Below are 19,613 nucleotides of genomic sequence, written 5' to 3'. Positions count from 1 at the left end.
CAAACAGAAATTGTTTGGAGTTGTTCTGCGTAGCCACAGTATATTTATTGAATTTAGGAAATTCAACATTGATACAGTACTTTTATCAATTATATAGTGTACATTCAATTTTTTTCACTTGTCCCAGCGATGATCTTTATAGCTGTTTTCACCCGCTTATCCAGTCTATGATCACACTTTGCATTTATGTGTTGTCAAGTCTCTTTACTCTCCTTTAATCTGAAATGAAAAAGTTCTTCAGCTTTTTCTTGTCTTTCATACCATTGATATTTTTGAAGAATACTGGTCAATTGTTCTGTAGACTTTTCTCAAACTGGTTTTATCTGGTGCTTTCTCATTAGATTCAGGTTATATGCTTTGGCAAGAATACCATTGAAGTGATGTGCCGTTCTCAGTGCATCACATCAGGAGGCACATGGTATCTGTTGGTCCATTACTAAGCATTCTGTGTTGAAACGGTTCTTGTAGTCATATGAACTGTGACATACATATATGGATTATAGTTAAAATTTGAGTGTTTACCATGTGTTGTGTACGGTGCTAATAAGCGTTCTGCATACGTTAGCTTTATATGTTCCTTAAAACAGCTCTAAGAAATAGATGTCACTTTCTTCATTTTATAAATGAGAAAACAAAGGTTTAGAAGGGTTAATTAAGGTAACATGGCTAAAAATTACCAGAACTCAAACTCCTGTCTCTCCAATTCCAAAGTCCTTACTCTTCTTTAAAAGGAAAGAGTAGCACAGAAGAAACTTGCATAGGGCTATTAGTGTTGAAGTTAGACTTCATGGATTGAAATTCAAATGTTGTGTCATTGCTAGATTGGAGGTAATTGCTAGCCCTCACACTCGGAGTTTTTGAGGTGTCTTTAAGGAGAGGAACTTAGCTTTTTCCAGTTTGGATTTACCAACCATAAGACCCACTTGCCTGAGACAGTCTTGGTTTATACCTATTTCCTAACAGTTATTAATAGTGTCCCCATTCATTTTCAAAAGTATCATCGTTTAGTAATTATATGGTCCCCTACCCATAATCCTTCCTTGAGTTCTCTTCAGATGAACATAGAGACTGGTGTTTCATTGTAACCAACACTAACAGAACTTGGTATGTTTTTATAAGCATGGTTTGCTTAATTTAGTCAACAGTTAGCAAGATTTTCCCACAGTTGCTCTACTGAAACATTTAAAGTAAATGATATTTTACCCCATCGTACTTCAGTAGCCATGACTAAAAAATCCGTTTCTAAGTTTCTGTAAACCTGTCCAGAAACCAGAGGTACCTTTGGCAGTGTGACTCATCACCCCGGATGTAATTTGATTTCCATTTATCATTGTCTTAAGGAGGGGGTGCACCTGTGATTGCACGCTAGTGTAATGCTTCTCCAGTGTGCAGGACACAGCCAGGGAGAACAGTCCTGGCCTTGTGGCTCATGGGTGTTCATATAACTTATGTTCCGTTTTCTTTTGGCAGTGCACGACTTAATTTTCTGGCGAGATGTGAAGAAGACTGGGCTTGTCTTTGGCACCACACTGATCGTGCTGCTCTCCCTGGCAGCTTTCAGTGTCATCAGTGTGGTTTCTTACCTCATCCTGGCTCTTCTGTCTGTCACCATCAGCTTCAGAGTCTACAAGTCTGTCATCCAAGCTGTACAGAAGTCAGAAGAAGGCCATCCGTTCAAGTGAGTTGAAGTATCACAAGTAACACTCTACGATTTAGGGAAGGGATTCACTGAGGCTGGTCAGATCTAAATCAGACCTGTTTAAAAATTAAGAATTACAGGGCCTAACGCAGCCGATCAGTGGCATGAAACGTCAACTTGAGACCGCCTTATGAAGTGAACAAGTTGGGAGCCAGGAACTTTTTAACCAACTAGAGGCTCACCAAAAAGGACTGTCTGAATTCCTGAGCAGGGTCAGTAGGGAAAGCAGAGCATCTAGGACAGCACTCAGATGGGGTCCCAAGTACATGTTTAAGCCGCCACATAGTTAACTCTTAAAACAGCCTTGAAATCTTGGTGTTGAGTCTGCATTCTTGGAGATACCAGAACTCAGTGTGTTTACTCTTGGTTTTATTACTGATATCCTTCCTATCTCTCCTTTAGTTTCCTTAATACCAGGGGCAGGTCTTGATTAAGTCAGTAGGTCATGCATTTCTAGAATCCAGTTGCTAACCTTTCCTGCTGTGCTATGACTTTAACAAATGTTTTCCTCACACTTTTCCTCTTGAAAGTCTTAGGCCATAAAAACTTTAACATCAGCAAATGACAGGTTTTTTTTGTTTGTTTGTTTTTAATTTACTTTCAAAATGACAGTTTTTTAAAACCCCTTCTCATGGATAAAGAAACACTTCTATGATCTCTCAGAACTGTGACAGAATAGGTGTCTGGCTGCAGCTCTGGTCCTTGTATTTTCTCCTGGTGAAAATAGAAGCAATAATTTAAACTATATATGACATTAAAAAAGTTATTTGCAAATTAGTTTTAACAAATCAGTAGTTGTTGGTTGGTTGGGTGGATAAATTTTACTGTTTTGCCACAAGTTCCAATGTGTTAGCAGGGTTTTTTTTCCCTTTTGCGTGACACTGTTATGGATTTATAAAATGTGTTTTGCTAAGTTGTATTAATTACAGCATCTAATTTTTATAACTTTTATATTTGGTAAATATTTTCTTAATAAATAGGAAAGAAAAACATGTCTGTTACTCTTCTGTTTTTCCCACAAGACTATCGGCTCTTTAAGGCAAAAGCAGTTTTATCTTTCCTGATATCCCTACACCTAGCAGAGGGTCTGGTGCTCAGTAGGCGCTCAGCACGTACTGAGCGAATGAACAGATTATGAGCAGATGGTTATATCTCAATTCTGTAATGCGTCTGGGGACAGAACCCAGGTCTTTTTGGTTTTTTAACAAATATTTTACAACGCCTCCTTTATCATTTTGAAATGAAATTCATAGATAATATACCATATAGTATAATGTTATATATAATATACCATATAATATACCATTATAACAACATTTTAAAAATTGATCATTATTATAAAGAGTGATAAATAGAGAGCCATTGACAATAAAATAATATATATTCCAGTCAATATTTAATTGCTTGGACATAACTACACCAAAAAAAAGCCCCATAATAAAGACTTGCACATACATGTATAATCTCCCTTACAGGTGTGATTTTCTAAAATGATGGAAAAAAATCTTAGTAAGGTTTTAGCGTAAACAAAATACAGTTTTAGACAATTCAGGATATGTTAAAACTGTGGGAAAAAAATATTTTGCTTTTATATGTTCTGGGCTCTTGATAATTATAAATAGGTTCACCTTCATGAATATCCTATGAGGCAGTAAAAGTTATGCAGGACATAGGACAGTTCTTTTTTGTGCATGACACTCCCACACTGCAGACATCTGGCAGCTTTGTCTCTGCCCACTAAATGACAGCGGTGCCCCCACCCCACCCCATGGCAGCAAAAAATGCCTTTGCAGATTGCTAAAACACACCCTTGGGGGAATTTCACACTCTAAAGAACTTCTGTGCTAACAGAAAGAGATCTTCTCCTGCCATGTCAAATGTGTGACTGTTGTTTCTTCTTCTGGAAGAGCCTACCTGGATGTAGACATCACTCTGTCCTCAGAAGCTTTCCATAATTACGTGAACGCTGCCATGGTGCACATCAACAGGGCCCTGAAACTCATTATTCGTCTCTTTCTGGTGGAAGATCTAGTTGACTCCTTGAAGGTTAGTTGCCTCTACAGCTTTTGGTGGTGAGGCTGAGGAAAACCAGGGACTAGGTTATAATTCAGAGGAAAAGCAGTTAATAGGGTTTTATCAGACAAAAGCAAATGTATGCTTTTCTCAATCAACCTGTAAAAATGGGGATAGGAGTTAGTAAAGGAGGTACCTCTGCGCCTGGAGAACTAACATCAGAACAAGGCTAATGTATTGATAATTGACAGAAATGCAGTTACAGTCTGTTTGGGGGCCTGAGAGAACTATAGAATTCTCTTATGCACCCTCAAATGTATAGTACAAATGAGGTAACCTTCATTTTGAAATTATTTATGGCATACATCACTAAATTTATGCAGACTCAGTTAGCTAGAGAAGAATGGCATCAACTAACCTGGATTTTGCATTACGATTATTCCTGCTTAACCCTCTGATGTTGGCCTTCACAGCTGGCTGTCTTCATGTGGCTGATGACCTATGTTGGTGCCGTTTTCAATGGGATCACCCTTCTGATTCTTGGTAAGATGGCAAGGAAAACGTCTCCAGGCTCTATGAAGTAATTGGTAAGAGTAAGAGCAAAGAGAGTTCTCAGCATGGCTCCAGTCCTTCCACATTGGCCCAGCCTTTAACATCCATAGAGACCTTGACCTCAGAGGAATCTGTGTGTATGGCCACAGGTTTATTAAATGGTCCTACCTATAAAGAAATATCCAGACAGCTAGAAATAAAGGAGAGTTTTCTAGATTTGGTTTAAATATGGGGATCTTATTTGTAGAAATCATTTTCATAATTTGGAAATTATTTGTGGTACAAAGAAGGAAGCCTGTGTACCTGTATCTAACTGTCCTTAATTGAGAGCTCTGGCCAGGATTTCTCATATTGAAGAAGATCTGTGTTTCCCTATATTTTATGAGGAAAAATGCTCCTGTTACTTGTGTCTTGAGACTTTGTGACCATCTCACATTTACACTTGCCATGTCTCATGATTCTGTCTTACAGCTGAACTGCTCATTTTCAGTGTTCCAGTTGTCTATGAGAAGTACAAGGTAAGCATTTGTCTGTTTCTAATCAGATATGCCAGTTGATGTACGACTAATTTTAGTTCATTTTTTAGGCATTGAAAGTTCAGAGCAATCCTTTTCTAACCATTTTTACAGTCTGATTTTATAAGTCAGGTACCTGTAAGAAACTGGTAATAGTGGTTTCCTTTAAGGAGAGAAGCTGAATGTCTAGGAGAGATAAGGGCAGGAAGGGAACTTACACCTTGCTGTGTGCCTTCTGAGTTTTTTGTTGTTGTTGTTGTTGTTGTTTTTATTTGGTTGCACTGGGTCTCAGTTGCAGCAGGCAGCCTCCTTAGTTGTGGCATGAGAACTCTTAGTTGTGGCATGCATGTGGGATCTAGTTCCCGGACCCAGGGATTGAACCCAGGCCCCCTGCATTGGGAGCGCAGAGTCTTATCCATTGCGCCACCAGGGAAGTCCCCACCTTTTGAGTTTTTATCACATGGATCTGTTCCAAAAAAATAAGCTGAAAAAATGCTTAAATAAAAGCTGGTGTCTAAAAAGAAGCTTAAACTGTTAAGGCTATTGTGGGAATCCATCAGTATGAACAGATGTTTGCATCGTAGAGTGGTGTATACAGAGTATACTAGATGCTATGAGGTTATTCTTGATAGATTAAGTCATGCATCAGCAGACTTTTATTCATGGCTTTTTTTTTTTTTAATTTATTTACTTTATTTTATTTAGTTTTGGCTGCGTTGGGTCTTTGTTGCTGCGCCCGGGCTTTCTGTAGTTGCGGCGAGTGGGGGCTACTCTTCGTTGCGGTGCACGAGCTTCTCATTGTGGTGTCTTCTCTTGTTGCGGAGCACGGGCTCCAGGCACGCAAGCTTCAGTAGTTGGGGCACCCAGGCTCAGTAGTTGTAGCTCGCAGGCTCTAGAGGGCAGGCTGAGTAGCTGTGGCGCACAGGCTTAGTTGCTCCACGGCATGTGGGATCTTCCCGGACCAGGGCTCGAACCCGTGTCCCCTCATTGGCAGGCAGATTCTTAACCACTGCGCCACCAGGGAAGCCCTATTCATGGCTTTTTGATATTAAATGAATTAGTCTCACCCAGGAGTCAAAACACATTTTTGATTACAGAATATAGATTAGACACACAGTTTCTAGTATTCAGAAAATGCTATATACTCCAGTGTCTCTGAAGGAAATACCTAGCAAGTACTTTTTTTTTTTTTTTTAGCAAGTACTTTTTAAAACTGGGCACTATTTTCATTTTCCAGAATATTCCATAGTGTTTTTTAAAAATGGTTAAACTAGACAAAAAAAATTACCTTCAGGAAAATTGTTAATCTGTGTGTTGCCACAACTGAGTCGCTTTTCTTCGTTAAAGATCCAGATTGATCACTATGTTGGCATCGCCCGTGATCAGACCAAGTCAATTGTTGAAAAGTGAGTATGCTTAGGTTCCACATTTCATCATGACATGTGCTTTTCTTCCCCCAATTATTTTTAGTCTCCTGTGTAAAATGCTAATGCCAAAGAAAGTAAATTTTTAACCTGGGGAAAGAGAAAACCTTGGTTAGTAGTTTGATTTTACTAAAAATTATTTCATCTGCTTCTTTGTAAAGCATGCCTTGTATCTTAGATTAAAAAGGATCAATGGAGTTAGGACCACTCTGCCTTTTTGAACCGGTTTTTAAATGTTCGTGGTTGTATACTCACCTTCATTTATTTTCACAAATATCAATTTTATTTTATTTTATTATTTTTTTTTTTGGCCGCGCCACGCGGCATGTGGGATCTTAGTTCCCCGACCAGGGATCAAACCCACAGCCGCTGCAGTTGAAGCGTGGAGTCTTAGCCACTGGACCAAGAGGGAAGTCTCCAATTTTCACAAATATCAATTTTAAGCCAAACTCTTCCCTCCCTTTTCAGAAATAAAAATTTTAGTAAATCAATGTATTAAAGTTCAAAGCTACTTCTTTTTTCTAAGACTACCAAATCCTTCTGTTTTAACCGATTTAATATTTAAATCAAGTAATAAAATGTTGGTAGACATTTTTATGACTCCCTATATCACGGAACTGTTTCTCTTTTTTATTTTCAATTATTTGTAACAAACACTGTGGAACCCAGCACTTTGAATTAAAATGTTAATATTTTTCTATATTTTCCATATTTTCTTCAGATATTCTTTAAGAGAAAAAACATCACAAGCATTTAAATCCTCTTTGTGCCCACTCCCACCTTTCACACCCCAAATTTTAGTGCTTTTTCCAGCTTTGGTAAGAGGAAATCTTGACTATATCCAGACAGCTCTGGCTTGATGCCAGGATCTTTACCTACTCTTTTGCTTTCTTAGGTAGACATTGGAGCTCAAGCCAGACAAGGGCAGTTAGGACAAATTTGTGTATGGTTGCTGTTTATTCCTTATTGTGAAAGATGATCATAACTTAGCTTTAAACCTAAAGTCTTGATTAGCAGTGTGAGCTGATTTGGCCCACTCTGTGTGATGTATCGTTTGTGGGGAGTAACTTTGACATTAGCTGAGGGATGTGAATGTCGCTTGGTACCCTTAGTGATGGGTAACCTCAGTGCACAAAATAAAGGACAGCTTTAGTGTCCTGTGAGGGGCGGGGAACTATTGCCAGCTCCTGTAGTTTTTTTATATGTGACCTTGACCCTTGACTCGTCGTTCCTTCTGTGACACTAATGGGTAGGTAACCTGGCATTCCAAGAGAAATGGGCTCTTGCACTGCCATCATGTAGAGCACAGTCAGCAGGCATTAAGCCTAGATACATCTCATTCTTCTCTGGAAGCCCCAGTGGAGGAGCCGGGAGGTTCAGGCAGAGGAGGACAGGCAACAGGCGCGGCGGCAGGCAGGGGGACGGGTCTCGGTGCACTCAGCTCATCCCAGGCCAGGCCCAGCCCCTGCCGCTTGTCATCCGGAGGAAGCCCTGCGGAAATGGGAGTGTTTTTCACATGGCTCCGGTAAATCCAGGAGTGTGTCTTCTAGCATCAGTGTTAAAATAAAAACGTAGAACTAATGTCTATGTTTTCACCCTTTTTTTTTTCCTTTTCCTCAATAGGATTCAAGCAAAACTCCCTGGAGTTGCAAAAAAAAAGGCAGAATAAGTACATGGAAACCAGAAATGCAACAGTTACTAAAACACCATTTAATAGTTATAATGTTGTTACTTGTACTATGAAGGAACCGTGCTCAGTGTCAGCTTGAGCCTGCATTCCAAGCTTTTTTTTTTTTAATTTGGTGTTTTCTCCCCTCCTTTCCCTTTACCCTCAGTATCAAGAACAAGAATTGTTGGACTTAAAAAAGAACTGATATCTTAGAACCCAAAAGAATAAAGAAAGAATCAAATTAATAGGATAAATCAATACCTTAATGATGGTGGAGCTTTACCTGTAGCTAGAAAGGAGGGGAAAGATTGGAGGTAAAGGAGAAAATGGAAAATAAAACACATCTCTTGGGTTCTTCTATTCAAATTTCAAGGACTAGTCAGTCTTACATAGCTTTCCATCATAGTTTTGCCCTTATTTTTAAGTTAAGAAATAATGATTAACTTATGAAGAAATTATCTGGGGACAAGAATGGGATTCTTTCCCTCTTTTTTGTTGTTGTTGTTGTTGTTTTGTTTTATTTTGTTTTTTGCAGCCCTGTGATCCCATCTTCCTGCCCCACAATGTGAGCAGCTACCCCTAATATTCTTCTTTTTCATTTAACGATATAACTTTCAACTCTATGAATAACTTATAGTTGATAGTGATAATTCCTGATTCTCAGAATGCCATCCGATAACCAAGAATGGAAAGTAGGATGAGCAGGAGCGCACAGGAGTGCTTCTGCGACTCCCGCTCACCCTTAGGAGAGGACAGGCTCCGCCATGTGGGACGGTGGGGTCTGTGTCATTTCTTCCGGACACCAGTTCTGAGCTTTAGTTTGAGAGCTTATTCCTGAATGGGCTTTCCTCCCTCTTTCCTACCCTTAAGTTTAATAAATATGGTTGTACTTTTCTTATTATAAAATGTCTGTAACTGCTGTACACTGCTGTAAACTTGTTAGAGAAAAAAACTAATCTGCATGTGGGCTCCTCAGTTATTGAGTTATTGTAATCCTGTCTCAGTCCTTGGTGGGGAGACATTCTCAAGGGGTGAACTACAGAAACACAAAGGCCTTTTTTCTCTTTTCTCTTTTCCTCCTGCACATGGTACATCTTTAACCTGTGCTCATCGTTTTCCCCTAAGGACCAAAGCTGAGCTGGCTTGAGAGGAGATTGTGTCTGTGGTTAAGAGATCACAGATTAGTGTAAGGAAGTGCATTTTGTGATTCATATGGAGTTTTAACTTGGAGGCTAGCTTATTGGGTGTGTGTTGTTTGAGGGTTCCTTTCATTTTCAGGCACATAAAATGTCTTGGCACCTCTACCATGGTACAGGGTGCTCCTTTTGAGAGTGTTTTCCAAGAAGCTTTAGGTAAGGGTGATCAGGCAGGGCCAGATTGTGTTGACAGGCTCCGTGCACAATTAAAAGACAACAAAACAGTTCATGTTGACATCAGATGGAGGGCGTTTGGGAATCTTTGATTCCCATTGGAGACTTACAAGTGTCTTCCTCCCTTTCCAACATGAAAATTCAGTAAATTTGAAAGAAAATCATCTGTGAGTTCCTTCAGGTTGTAACTCATAGTCGTGATAATCCAGAGGGAATATGCACTGGTGACTTTAAAGGCTACAATCTTTGACAGTCCCAAAGTAGTGCAGCTCTGTAGAAGGTAGTGGAAGGAAGTTTTCCTTCTATTTTGTTGAGGAAATTACTTAGGAATTTAGATGGGTAAAAGGTACCCTTGCCTTACTCCACTCTCTTATTTTCTTAGCCCCCTTTCCTTTTGAAATGTTTAACTGATTTCATGTCATAGTAGGGAATGCATTCTCCATCCCCATCCTTTGCCGTCCCAGGAAGTAAGTGTACTGATCATCTTTTTGGGCTTCCCCTCCAAAGGACCTTTTTCTGCACTGGAAGCCTCCACACCTAGCTCTTTGTTTTGTTAGTGCTGTGTTTAGATTAATTTGGACAGATCTTTGTGCCACACAAGAATTTTTTGTTTTTTTAAGAAAAATCTATAGGTGAAAAATTACTAATGAAACTGTGTGTGCGTGTATGTGCGTGCAACATAAAAGTACAGTAGCGCCTAAGGAGCTTGAATCTTGGTTCCTGTAAAACTGCAAATTGATGTGGTATTAATAAAAATAATAATAAAAAAAAGAACACAGTGACTGTGGTGTCATTCTGCTAACTTTATTCTTTATACACAGTTTGGGTAAAGTAAGAACCAAACAAGGCTTCCACTGGCCCCCATTCCCACTCCACTTTTGAGGCTTTAAAAAGCGACTAATAGTTGATACTGGTAATGATTTCCAAGACTGTAGAATTTCCATAGTAGAGCAAAACTGTGCATTTGGTTTCTGAAAGAAAATAAGAGACCCTCTAAGAGGTGACCTTAGGAGAAATATGATGAGTGGAAGGGGGCCAGAGGGGTCTGTTGTCCCAGTTTACACCAACCTAGGAAGGTTCCCCCACCTGCAACATGAAGCAGCCTATAACTCAGTCACAATGTACTTAAAATGAGAGTCAGTCACCATGGCAAATGGAAACTTTTCCATCAGGTTTTTGCTGAAAGAACTTGTGTCGGATTAGCTCTTTCCCAAAACTAAGGCTGCCATGACCCTTAAGCTGGATTTTTAAAGTTTATTCAACCATACCTCTTAGAAAACTTAGGCTGAAATTTTTTAAAAATAACTGATGCAAACAACTTCACAAATACGCATACAAATGTTCAAATAATATCACTAACATGGTATATAAATATGTATTCAGAGTAACATTTACATATTGGCCATAATAGCAAGCATACCATTAACAAAAAAATTCATGAAGAAACTTCACCTGTTCATGTCAGACTCCCAAGGCAAGGAGGAGGCACCTAGAGATGGGGACCACCTCATCTCCTAACTCATGAGGCTATAGCTGCAAAGTAGTCATCACTACAGTGGCACTTTCTAGATCAGTGGTGCTCAGAACTTCAGCGTGCCTCATGATCACTGGAGGGCTTTTCAAAACGGACTGCTGGGCTCCACCCCAGTTTCTGATCTACAAGGTGGGGCCCAAGAATTTGCCTTTCTACTAAGTTCCTAATGGGATGATGCTGTTCTGGCGGCCACTTCTGAGAACCAGTGGAGTGCTTGGGGCTGCTGCTTAATAAAGACACCCACTCCTGCCCTCCCAAGTCCTCTCCCTATCAAGGGGAGAAACCGTTCCCACCCTGCTCTCTGCCCTGGCTTACCTGAACTTCGGCAGAGGGCTTGGATGACTATAATAATTGCCCCAGTTTGCCTACTGTTTTTGAATAGGCAGAGTAGCAAAAGTGGCAAAACACTCCTTCTGGATCTGAAAACAACATGCATGAAGGAAAGTAAAAGAATGGCAGTATCCAACCTGGTGCCATCCATAATCCCTGTTCTGAAGCTTTTAATACTGTCTCAACAAACCTGGAGGTTCAGACACTCTAGGAATTCACTTTTCAGTCAACTGACAGCCCATGCAGTATTTCCTGAACCCCTGGTGGCATCAGCAACACTACACCAGAGCCTTGCCCAGTAGAGAGGCCTTGGGCCGGGCGGCAGTCAGCCCTACTTCGGGAGTTCTGATGGAGAAGGCTGCTGCTGGTGCCCTCCAGCTGAAGCCAGTGGTGGCAAAATTGCCCTGTAGAATACTCATTCGTTACAAGGAAGTGTGCTGTTCTTTGCCATCCCCCGAAGGCCACAAATGCGCTGAGGGCCTGCAGCACCCAGCACTGGTCATCCTTCGGCAGGCCTAACGGTAAAAGAAATTTTAACTCACCAGAGATTGGGAGGCCGTGTAGTGTAGTGCAAAGAACACCGAATTGGGAGTTGAGATTTTTATTCTAGTCCTAGTACTATTCCTGCCTGGTGTGTGATAATTTCAGTTTCCGGGCTTCATTTTACCTATCTGTGAAAGGGGTGGGGGCAGGTACTAGATCTCCAAGGTCCTTCCAACTCAGACAATCTTGAGTTATATAAAAATGCTATAAAATCCGTGGTATAAAATTCAATTCCCAATCAGGAAGAGTCAAAGGGACTGGGCCTGAGGCACTTGAACCTTGGGCTCTGGCCTGGGGGCACTGGGATGAGAGGAAGGGCTTCTTTGCTGTCTGCTTTCCCACCCACAGAGGCAGCTCCTGGCCCCAGGTGCCAGGGCCCCTTCCCCTCCAGACCCAGCCCTGAAGTCCCAACCCGCTGACCTCCCCACTCTCAGGCTTTAAGACCAAAGGAACTGGCCTATGTGAAGAGCAGACAGTGGGTACCAGAGACTCCGAGGAGGGGCCCGGTGAGGCACACATTAGTCTGTGATGTTTGGGGGTCCTCCCATCCGCGCCTCCTCGCACCTCCTCCCTTTAGGTCCTTCCTCCACCACCTCACAGCTTATCTCTGATACACGCATAATAAATAAGACATTTGCACATAAGGGTGACGGACAGCTCTCTTCCCGCCCCTCCCCCTCTCATATAAAAGCATTAAATACAGTTTCAAAATAAAATACAAAGAGCAAAAAGGGCCTGATCTTGGGGCCACCTGTTCTCCACAGGAGAATGAATCTACACATCCCTCTCGGACCTGCCTGGGAGATCGTGGGGCCCACTCCCGGCCCCTCAGGACCTGGCGCTGCCGCGGGGAAGAGAAACGAAGGCCGAGGCCCGGCCCCAGGCCCTGGGGGTGGTGCGTCCACCGCGTACAAAAGGGGACAGGAACAGAACGCCAACTGCCGGGACCTCCAGTGCCCCGGGCTCGGACTGACGGGCGCTGAAGCACGAGCGCCTGACTGAGCTCAGGGTAAACGGAGGCCCTCGGAGCAGGAGAGGAGCAAAGGAAAAAGTGCTAATCCCTTTACAAGATCTCGGTGCGGGCGGCCGTGGTAGGGGCCGGGGAGGCGGGTGGGGCGATCCCCGGAGAGCCCGCCCCGGAGGCAGGCACAGAAGGCGGGGACCGGCCCAGCCCCGCCCCCGCCCCGGGCCACCGCCCCGCCCGACCACCCGCGGTACTACGCGCCTTCACCGCGGGCTGGCTCCGCAGCCCCGTTGCCTCTCCTCCCGAGGAAGGCCCTCGTCCGCAGTCCTGGCCCCGGAGCGGTCGAGAAAGCCAGTAACGACCGGGCAGCAGCCGCCCCGACCCGGGAGCCGTGCCTGCCGACGTGCAGCTCTGAGAGCTGGACCCCCGGCCGTGAAAAGGGGTCGGTGCGTCCTTTCTGCCTCCCCCACCTACTTGGGGCCCTAATACTGACTATCGGTGCCCCCGTCCCGGCCTGGCACAGGATCGCCTCGCGGGTGCGGCCGGGGCCCAAAAGCTCTCCGTGCAAACGCTGTGGCTTCTCAGGAACGTGGGGCCCTGAGCAGCGAGGGCCTGGGCTCCGGGTCCGAGAAGAGAGCGCGATTCCTGCGGCGCCCCGACTAGCCTGGGGAGCTCTCTGGAACCCAGCGCAAGCCGGAGACCCCCACCCAATCCCGAATCTCCGCCCGGCCCGGCCAGCGGGGGGCAGCGGCAGCGGCCAGGGCCGCGGGAAGCTGGGGCTCCCAGCCGGACAGCCAGCTGGGCACGGCCCCTCGAGTGCGAGTCCTCTACGCCCGACACACGGCGCCCGCCTTGAGGTCCGCGCCGCCGTCGCGCGGCGCCGGGGCGGGCGGTCCAAAGCCCTCGTGGCCGTAGCAGCGTAGTGCCGCCTCCTCGTAGGCCTCCAGGATGGTCTGGCGCTCCTCGGGCGTGAAGTCCATGGAGAAGGGGTGCACCTGCAGAATGTGCCGCTTGATGGTGCTGACCTTGAGCGTGGCCAGCGCGCCCCCGCACACCATGCACACCAGGCCGCGCCGGCTGCCGTCGTAGTCCATCAGGTACTCGCCCCGCCAGCGCGGCTGGTAGTTCCGCCGCTGTTCTCGGCTGCGGGGCGGGGGCGGCGGCGGCGGCGGGGGAGGTGGCGGCGGCGGCAGCGGTGGGAAAGCGAGTCCCCCGGGCTCTGGGCCGTCCTCATCGTCCTCCTCTTCCTCGGCGGGCCGCTCCGACGGTTCTCCAGGGGAAAGCGGGACATCGCCTAGGACGGATCAAAGGACCTCATTGGAGCGTCTGGGCTTCGTAACCCCCCACCTTTGCCCTGTCCCACCCTCCCCTCTCCCCTTCGACCTTCCACTCTCCCCACCCCCTTCTACCCTGGCCCCTCTCCCTCTCCACCTGCTCTGGCCCTCCGCCAGCTCACCCCACCACTCCTCCTCCTCCTCTGGCTCCTCCTCCTCTTCCCCTCCCCCCTCCTCGGAGGCTGCGGCTGTGCTGGGGGCGGCAGGGTCCCTGGGGGACTCGGGGCGGGGCAGCCCCAAGGCCAGCAGGTGGGCGGCCTTCTCGCTCCACTCCTGGGCGATGAGGGCCCTGACTGGCCCGCTGAGGCGCGTGGAGCCCGGGTGGCGCTGGCGGATGTGCCGCTTGATGGTGCTCATCTTGAGCGAGGCCAGCGCGCCCCCGCACACCATGCACACCAGGCCGCGCCGGCCGCCGTCCAACTCCATGAGGTACTCCAGCCGCCAGCGCTCCTGGTAGTGGCGGCGGTGGTCGCGGCCCCGCGGAGACCGGCCCGGGATCCCCACCCTCTCGCCCTCCTCCAGCTCCTCCTCCTCTGCCGGCCCGGGCCTCTCAGGGACCCAGCCAGCCTCTTCCTTTACGTCTGGGGGGCTGAGATCCTGAGAGGAGGGGGCTCCAGCAGCGGGGGCCGAGTCCCGGCTCTTTCTGGTCAGGTCCTGGGGGACGAGGTCATCGTCTGTTGGGGAATGGGTGAGGGAGAGGGGCTCAGCCTGCTGGCTGGGTTGCCCTTACCCACACAGAGGGGGTCCCTTGCTCCTCACCCCAGCCCTAAGCTAGAGGCCCCAACCAGAGAGAGGGAGAGAGAGGGAGAATGTGTGTGTGCGTGTGTGTGTAGGGGGGGGAATGAGTCCTCCGGTTGTGTGTGTGTGTGTGCGTGTGTGTGTGTGTGTGTAGGGGGGGAATGAGTCCTCCCGGTTGTGTGTGTGTGTGTGTGTGTGTGTGTGTGTGTGTGTAGGGGGGGATGAGTCCCTCCCGGTTCTGGCCACAGACCTCACTTTGCAGCCCTTATATGGAGGGGTCCTGGCCCTAGGATGGGCCTCGCACCTGGTGGGGAGGGCTGGGTGAGCTCAGACAGTGCCTCAGGCTGGCCACCCCAGGCTTGCAGCAGGGCGCTGCGCTGGGGGCCGCTGAGCCCCAGGGAGCTGGGGTGCACCTCCAGCACGTGGGCACGGATGTCATCCAGGTGCAAGCTGGGTAGCGCCCGGCCACAGGCCATGCACACCAGCCGGTTCCCCCGCGGGTCATAGTCCATGAGACACTCTGCCCGGAACCAGTTCTGCAGGGACTCCTTCAGCCTCCGCTCCAGGCGCCGGGCACCCAGCCCCCTGCTGCCCCCAGCCCTCCGGGAGGCAGACAGGCGCCGACGCCGAGCCCGGGGTGCCCCTGGGCCCCCTCGCCGCTGGCGCCGGCTGCCCCCACCAGCTGGGGCTTTGCCTGAAAGGGTTGGAGGAAGGGAAGGAACTGAGATGCTGGCCCTCCGGGGGAGCCCCCGCCACCGCAGCCAGGTCCTCCATCCATAAGCCTCTCCCTCACGCTGACTCTGAGCCCTCTGCCTAAGCTTTACCCTTCCTTCCCTTCCTCTCCCCTCAAGTCTTAACTCCGCCACCTCCTAATCCTCCTGAACACAAACCCTCAGCCCACCCGACTCCTCCCCCAGACCCAGATTCTAGCCCCTTCCCTAGACTTCACGGTACCCTCTGCTCCCAGACCTTCCCCTGCCTCTCTCCCCAGCCTCCACTCCCTGGATCCTTCTAAAACCACAGAACGTCAAAGCTGTCAGGGACGCTGGAGACCCCCTCATCCCACTGTCTCTCCCCCACTATTGTCCAATAAACAGACCTCACCCCAAAAAGGAGCAATAACTTGCTCCAGAAAACCAGCTAGTTGGCTAAGAAGCCCAGGCTGTCCCCACCTGGCCCCGTCCACCACCCAGGCCCTTGCTTCCCCATGTCCAACATTACCTGGGCCCTTGGGAGGGCAAGCCTGGAGGCCGGCCCCTTCCTCCTCCTCTTCCTCCTCCTCCTCCTCCTCCTCCTCAGCCCCCTGGGCCCCTAGGCCCTCAGCCTCTCCACAGGCCCCCAGCCCCAAGTGGGCATCCCAGCTGTTGCTGATGACTTCCTTCTCCCGGGGACTCCAATGCAGGGAGTAGGGGTGCTTTTGGCGGATGTGTCGCTTGATGGTGCTGAGCTTGAGAGTGGCCAGGGAGCTGCCGCACACCATGCACACCATGCCGTGACGGGCAGGGTTGAAGTCCATCAGGTACTCCAGCCGCCAGTGGTCGTGGTAGTAGCGCCGGTGGTCACGGCCAGGGATGCGGCTCTTTCCAGGCCTCGAGGCCCGGGCCTCACAGTGGTCTGAGTATTTCCTGCCTGAGGATGCTGGTCCCCTGGCCCTGGAGGAGGGCAGGGGGGCACTCCCCCAGGTCCCCAAGGCACCCCCTTCCAGCTGAAGATCTTGCCCTGAAGAGGGGGAAAGGGAGACAGTTTTTCAATCTCCGATTTCCAGGGAAGGAACCTAGGGCTTCGATTTTGCAAGAGAAGGGAGGTGGGAGAGAGGTCATTCAGGGGCAGGAAAGGGATGGCAACAGCAATAAAAGGGAGGTGGTAGAGCAGGGCGTCAAAACATCGGTCCTTTACAAAGAGCAAGACCCCTTTAAGAGAGGATCAAGAACAAAAGAATGCAGGGCACAGCTCTGACTTTTTAAAAAATAAGGTGAAGGCCAAGGAGGCAGCAGGCTCTGCAAGGCACCCTTTCTGGATGAGGGCTGTAGGGGTACAGCCAGGAGAGCAGCATGCCGTGGCGGTTACAGCCGCAGCAGGGTGAGAAGAACAAAGGGGGCATCTGTCTGCATCCAGGGCTGCACACAGGACCCACTGCCCAAGGCCCCAGCCAGGAGGGCCCCACCCAAAGATGATCTTCTCCCTTTTTCCAATAATGCCTCAAATACACCCTCCTGAGAATCCCATTTTAAGGGGCACTAAGCAATGTCAGTTCCCCAAATTTAGAGACCCACAGGAGGGATCCCCATGACAAAGCTGTCAGCACCTCCAGAGAAAGGAGTTTTTAGGACTCTGACTTTCCTAGAGTCTGGGAGAGCTGATGACTGAAAGGGGATGACGGCAGGAGGGCCACCAGAGTGGCTACTGAAGACTGCAGCAGGGAGTGGCCACCACCCACTGGAGTCCATTAAGTCTTTCTGGGGATTTATTTTTTGCTCTGGCCGGGAGCCGGCCACTGCCCAGCAATCAGAGGGCAGTCAGTGGAGAGGCCACCAACCCAGTGGTGCTCCCTGTTGCCAAATAGAGACACTGAGCAGTCCCCCACTTTCCCTACAGTTTGGACCTTATTTTATTTAGAAAAGGGTCTCCTGGACAAATAGGCTGAATAGACAGGTGTGGTCATTCTCCCAGTGGAGAATCCCCCGGTCTGGGAAACAAAAGGCAGGATCAGAGAGGGCTCCTGTCATCACTGTGTTTTTGTTTGGTTTTGGTGTAAGTAGATCCAAAGAAAAAGAAAACACTAGTTTCAGAGTCAGAAACCTGGGTTCGACTCCTGGCTTCACTGGTAACTTGCTCTGTGACCTCTGACAGGTCATGTCCGCTCTCTGGGCCTAAGCGTCTTTGTCTGCTAAGGCACTGGATAGCTAGCTGGTCTCTGAGCATCCTTCCAGCGCTGGATCTGTTAGTCTAAGGTGGACTGGCGCTTTAAGAGCGGAAAAAAGGGGAGGAGCTGGGATTCTTTAAAAACAAAAGGGGATGGGGAATTTCTGGGAGGGGAGCTCAGGGATTAGGGCTGAGTCTCCCTAGCCTGGACAGAAGCTTCATGGGTCTTAAGGCGTTGACCCTGAAGCAGAGGGATGAAGAAAAACAGTCTCCTTTGAGAGCAAACTAAGAGGACTGGCTGGTCCCCCTATAGCTGACAAATTGTGGCAAAATTTTTGAAAAGAAGGGAGGGGGTAACGCGCGGACAGGAGGGGGTGTATGCCTTTGTGGGCGAGCCCATCCCTTTAAGAACTGCCCGCCGTGGGGAAGGTACTGGTAGGTCCCCAAGAGGCGCAAGCCGTGCTCTTTCCCAGGGAGAACGTAGGAAAAAAGAAAAAGGGTTCCTTTCTCTAAGCAAGGCCACAGAGGAGAGGACAGCCCAACTTAAAACAGCGGAGTCCCCAGCTCAGTTCCTCTGGTGGGAAGCCCGGAAAGGGACCCAAGGTCTGGGCAGACTTTTAAGAGACAGCCGGATAAGGGAGACCACCTGGGAGTCTGAAAGAGAAAGGGGCGGGGGCCGCAAGTCCAAGAGCCTAGAGCGCGAGCCCCGCGGCGCCAGGCCAGGCCCTCTGGGGCCCCTCCAGCTGGGCCTCCAAGGCGGGGGCCTCGGGGCCCTTTAAGGGGGAGGGGATCCGCCCGAGCCCCGCGGGCCAACCCCGGGAGCTGGGCGGGGGGCTCCCCCGCTGGCCCTGCAGTCGCCATCCGCGCCCGCCAGGTGGCGCCCCCGGCCGCCCTGCCCGCGTCCCCCCCTTTGTTCGGCGGAGGAGAGGGGCCCGGAGCCCGGAGCCGCAGCCCTCCCCTCCCCCATGCCGGGGCCCCCGCCCGAGCCGCCGGCCCCAGCCAACTCTTACCGCCGTCGTCCTCCTCGGGCTCCGCGCCGCCGCTCGATCCGGCGGGCGGCAGCCGTCGGCCCCGTGCCGAGGCCGCTGCTGGCCCGGGGCCGCCCCTGCCGCCGCCGCTCCGGCTCCGGTGGTCCCCGCCAGGCTCCATGCGCTGCGCTGCGGAGCGGGGCCCCGGGGCGGCAGGGCGCGGGGCCGCGGGGCCGGCGGCGGCCCGCGCGCGGCGCTCGGTGCGCGGGGCCCCGGAGCGCGGGGTGCATGCACTGGGCGGCCGGCCGCACGGACGGCTGACTGCTAGCTCGGCGGCGCGGGCTGGACCGGGGTGGGGATTCCTGTCTGGGGCCCCTGGGGCTCCTTTAAGGGCTCCTGGGTAAATTTAAAGGGGCCGCGCGCTATTTCCTCCTGCCAGCTCGCGGGGGGCTGGGGGGAGAGGCGGGAGGCGACCAGCCCGACCAAGGCTCCGCAGCCTTCGCCCGCCGCGGACGTTAGGAGCACGGACCTCGCCGTCCTCGCGGGCCCGCGCCGCCGCCTCCGGGGCTCGGGTCCCGGCTCCTGAAGGGTCACCGAGGCGGCCAGGGGCGCCGCGTCCGTTGCGACGCGCTTCCACCCAAGTCGGCTCACAGCCACTGCCCCCTCGGGGCATCTAAGCGCCCGGCTCCCCGCACCGGCGCTGGCAAGGGGGTCGACCGGTGGGGAGGCCCCGGTCCCTGCCAGGGACTGCCTCCTCCCGCGCGAGCTAGGCGCGGGCCCCAGAGCGGACACGACTGGCAGGGGCCCCAGATGGCCGCGTCCCCGCAGAGAGGGTGGAGCCGCGGGGGCGGCCGCGCCCCCTCCCGCGGGAGCCGCCCGGGAGCGCTGGGAGCTCGGGCTTCAGCACTGGAGGGCGGACGGGCCAAGCTCCCCCGGAGCTGGCCGGGGCGGGGACCGCGGCCGCGGAGACTCAGGCGGAGGAGAGGGGGCGCGCAGTAGACCGCGGAGAGCGGGCTGCGCCGGGGCCCGACGCTGCCGGGCGGAGGTGGCCCCAGGATGGAAGCCGAGAGGGGAGGGCGTGCGCCGCCGTGACTCAGG

At 50.2% G+C, this 19,613-nt stretch overlaps 2 protein-coding genes across 9 annotated transcripts in view; one reads left to right on the top strand and one right to left on the bottom strand.

Annotated features, from left to right (window-relative positions):
* The window catches only part of RTN3 (reticulon 3), a 56,250-nt gene extending 46,234 nt beyond the window's left edge, over window positions 1-10,016 (top strand). For 6 of the 7 annotated variants that reach the window (XM_082344022.1, XM_082344024.1, XM_082344025.1 and 3 more), the window contains 6 exons: window positions 1,471-1,678; window positions 3,607-3,745; window positions 4,186-4,255; window positions 4,736-4,782; window positions 6,127-6,185; window positions 7,827-10,016. In XM_082344022.1, coding sequence (XP_082200148.1) covers window positions 1,471-1,678; window positions 3,607-3,745; window positions 4,186-4,255; window positions 4,736-4,782; window positions 6,127-6,185; window positions 7,827-7,872 — 569 coding nt within the window. In that variant the 3' untranslated portion in view covers window positions 7,873-10,016. The remainder of the gene's footprint in view (window positions 1-1,470; window positions 1,679-3,606; window positions 3,746-4,185; window positions 4,256-4,735; window positions 4,783-6,126; window positions 6,186-7,826) is intronic. The other variant, XM_082344028.1, reaches the window with a different exon arrangement.
* A 14-nt stretch (window positions 10,017-10,030) lies between these two features.
* On the bottom strand, window positions 10,031-19,291 carry ZFTA (zinc finger translocation associated). 2 transcript variants are annotated; one of them, XM_082344088.1, is made up of 5 exons: window positions 18,558-19,291; window positions 15,907-16,404; window positions 14,990-15,379; window positions 14,070-14,621; window positions 10,031-13,907 (listed from the first exon to the last, which is right to left on the bottom strand). In XM_082344088.1, the coding sequence occupies exons 1-5, from the start codon at window positions 18,694-18,696 to the stop codon at window positions 13,441-13,443; spliced, it is 2,046 nt and encodes a 681-aa protein (XP_082200214.1). In that variant the 5' UTR covers window positions 18,697-19,291; the 3' UTR covers window positions 10,031-13,440. The 2 variants fall into 2 exon arrangements, with proteins under 2 accessions (XP_082200214.1, XP_082200215.1); XM_082344089.1 differs by lacking the exons at window positions 14,070-14,621; window positions 14,990-15,379 and having other exon boundaries at window positions 18,558-18,835.
* Between the last annotated feature and the right edge of the window lie 322 nt (window positions 19,292-19,613).

The sequence above is a fragment of the Balaenoptera borealis genome (assembly GCF_965194805.1).
Source record: "Balaenoptera borealis genome assembly, chromosome: 11".
Classification (NCBI taxonomy): Eukaryota; Metazoa; Chordata; class Mammalia; order Artiodactyla; family Balaenopteridae; genus Balaenoptera; species Balaenoptera borealis.
This window is presented reverse-complemented; position numbering and strand designations above follow the sequence as displayed.

Bases quoted from the DNA above. Each gene is read 5' to 3' on its own strand.
- ZFTA (XM_082344088.1), bottom strand. From the start codon at position 18,696: ATGGAGCCTGGCGGGGACCACCGGAGCCGGAGCGGCGGCGGCAGGGGC. The intron at 16,405-18,557 runs GTAAGAGTTGGC...CCCCCTCTTCAG, and splicing joins GCCCGAGGAGGACGACGGCG to GGCAAGATCTTCAGCTGGAA. The intron at 15,380-15,906 runs GTAATGTTGGAC...CAACCCTTTCAG, and splicing joins TTGCCCTCCCAAGGGCCCAG to GCAAAGCCCCAGCTGGTGGG.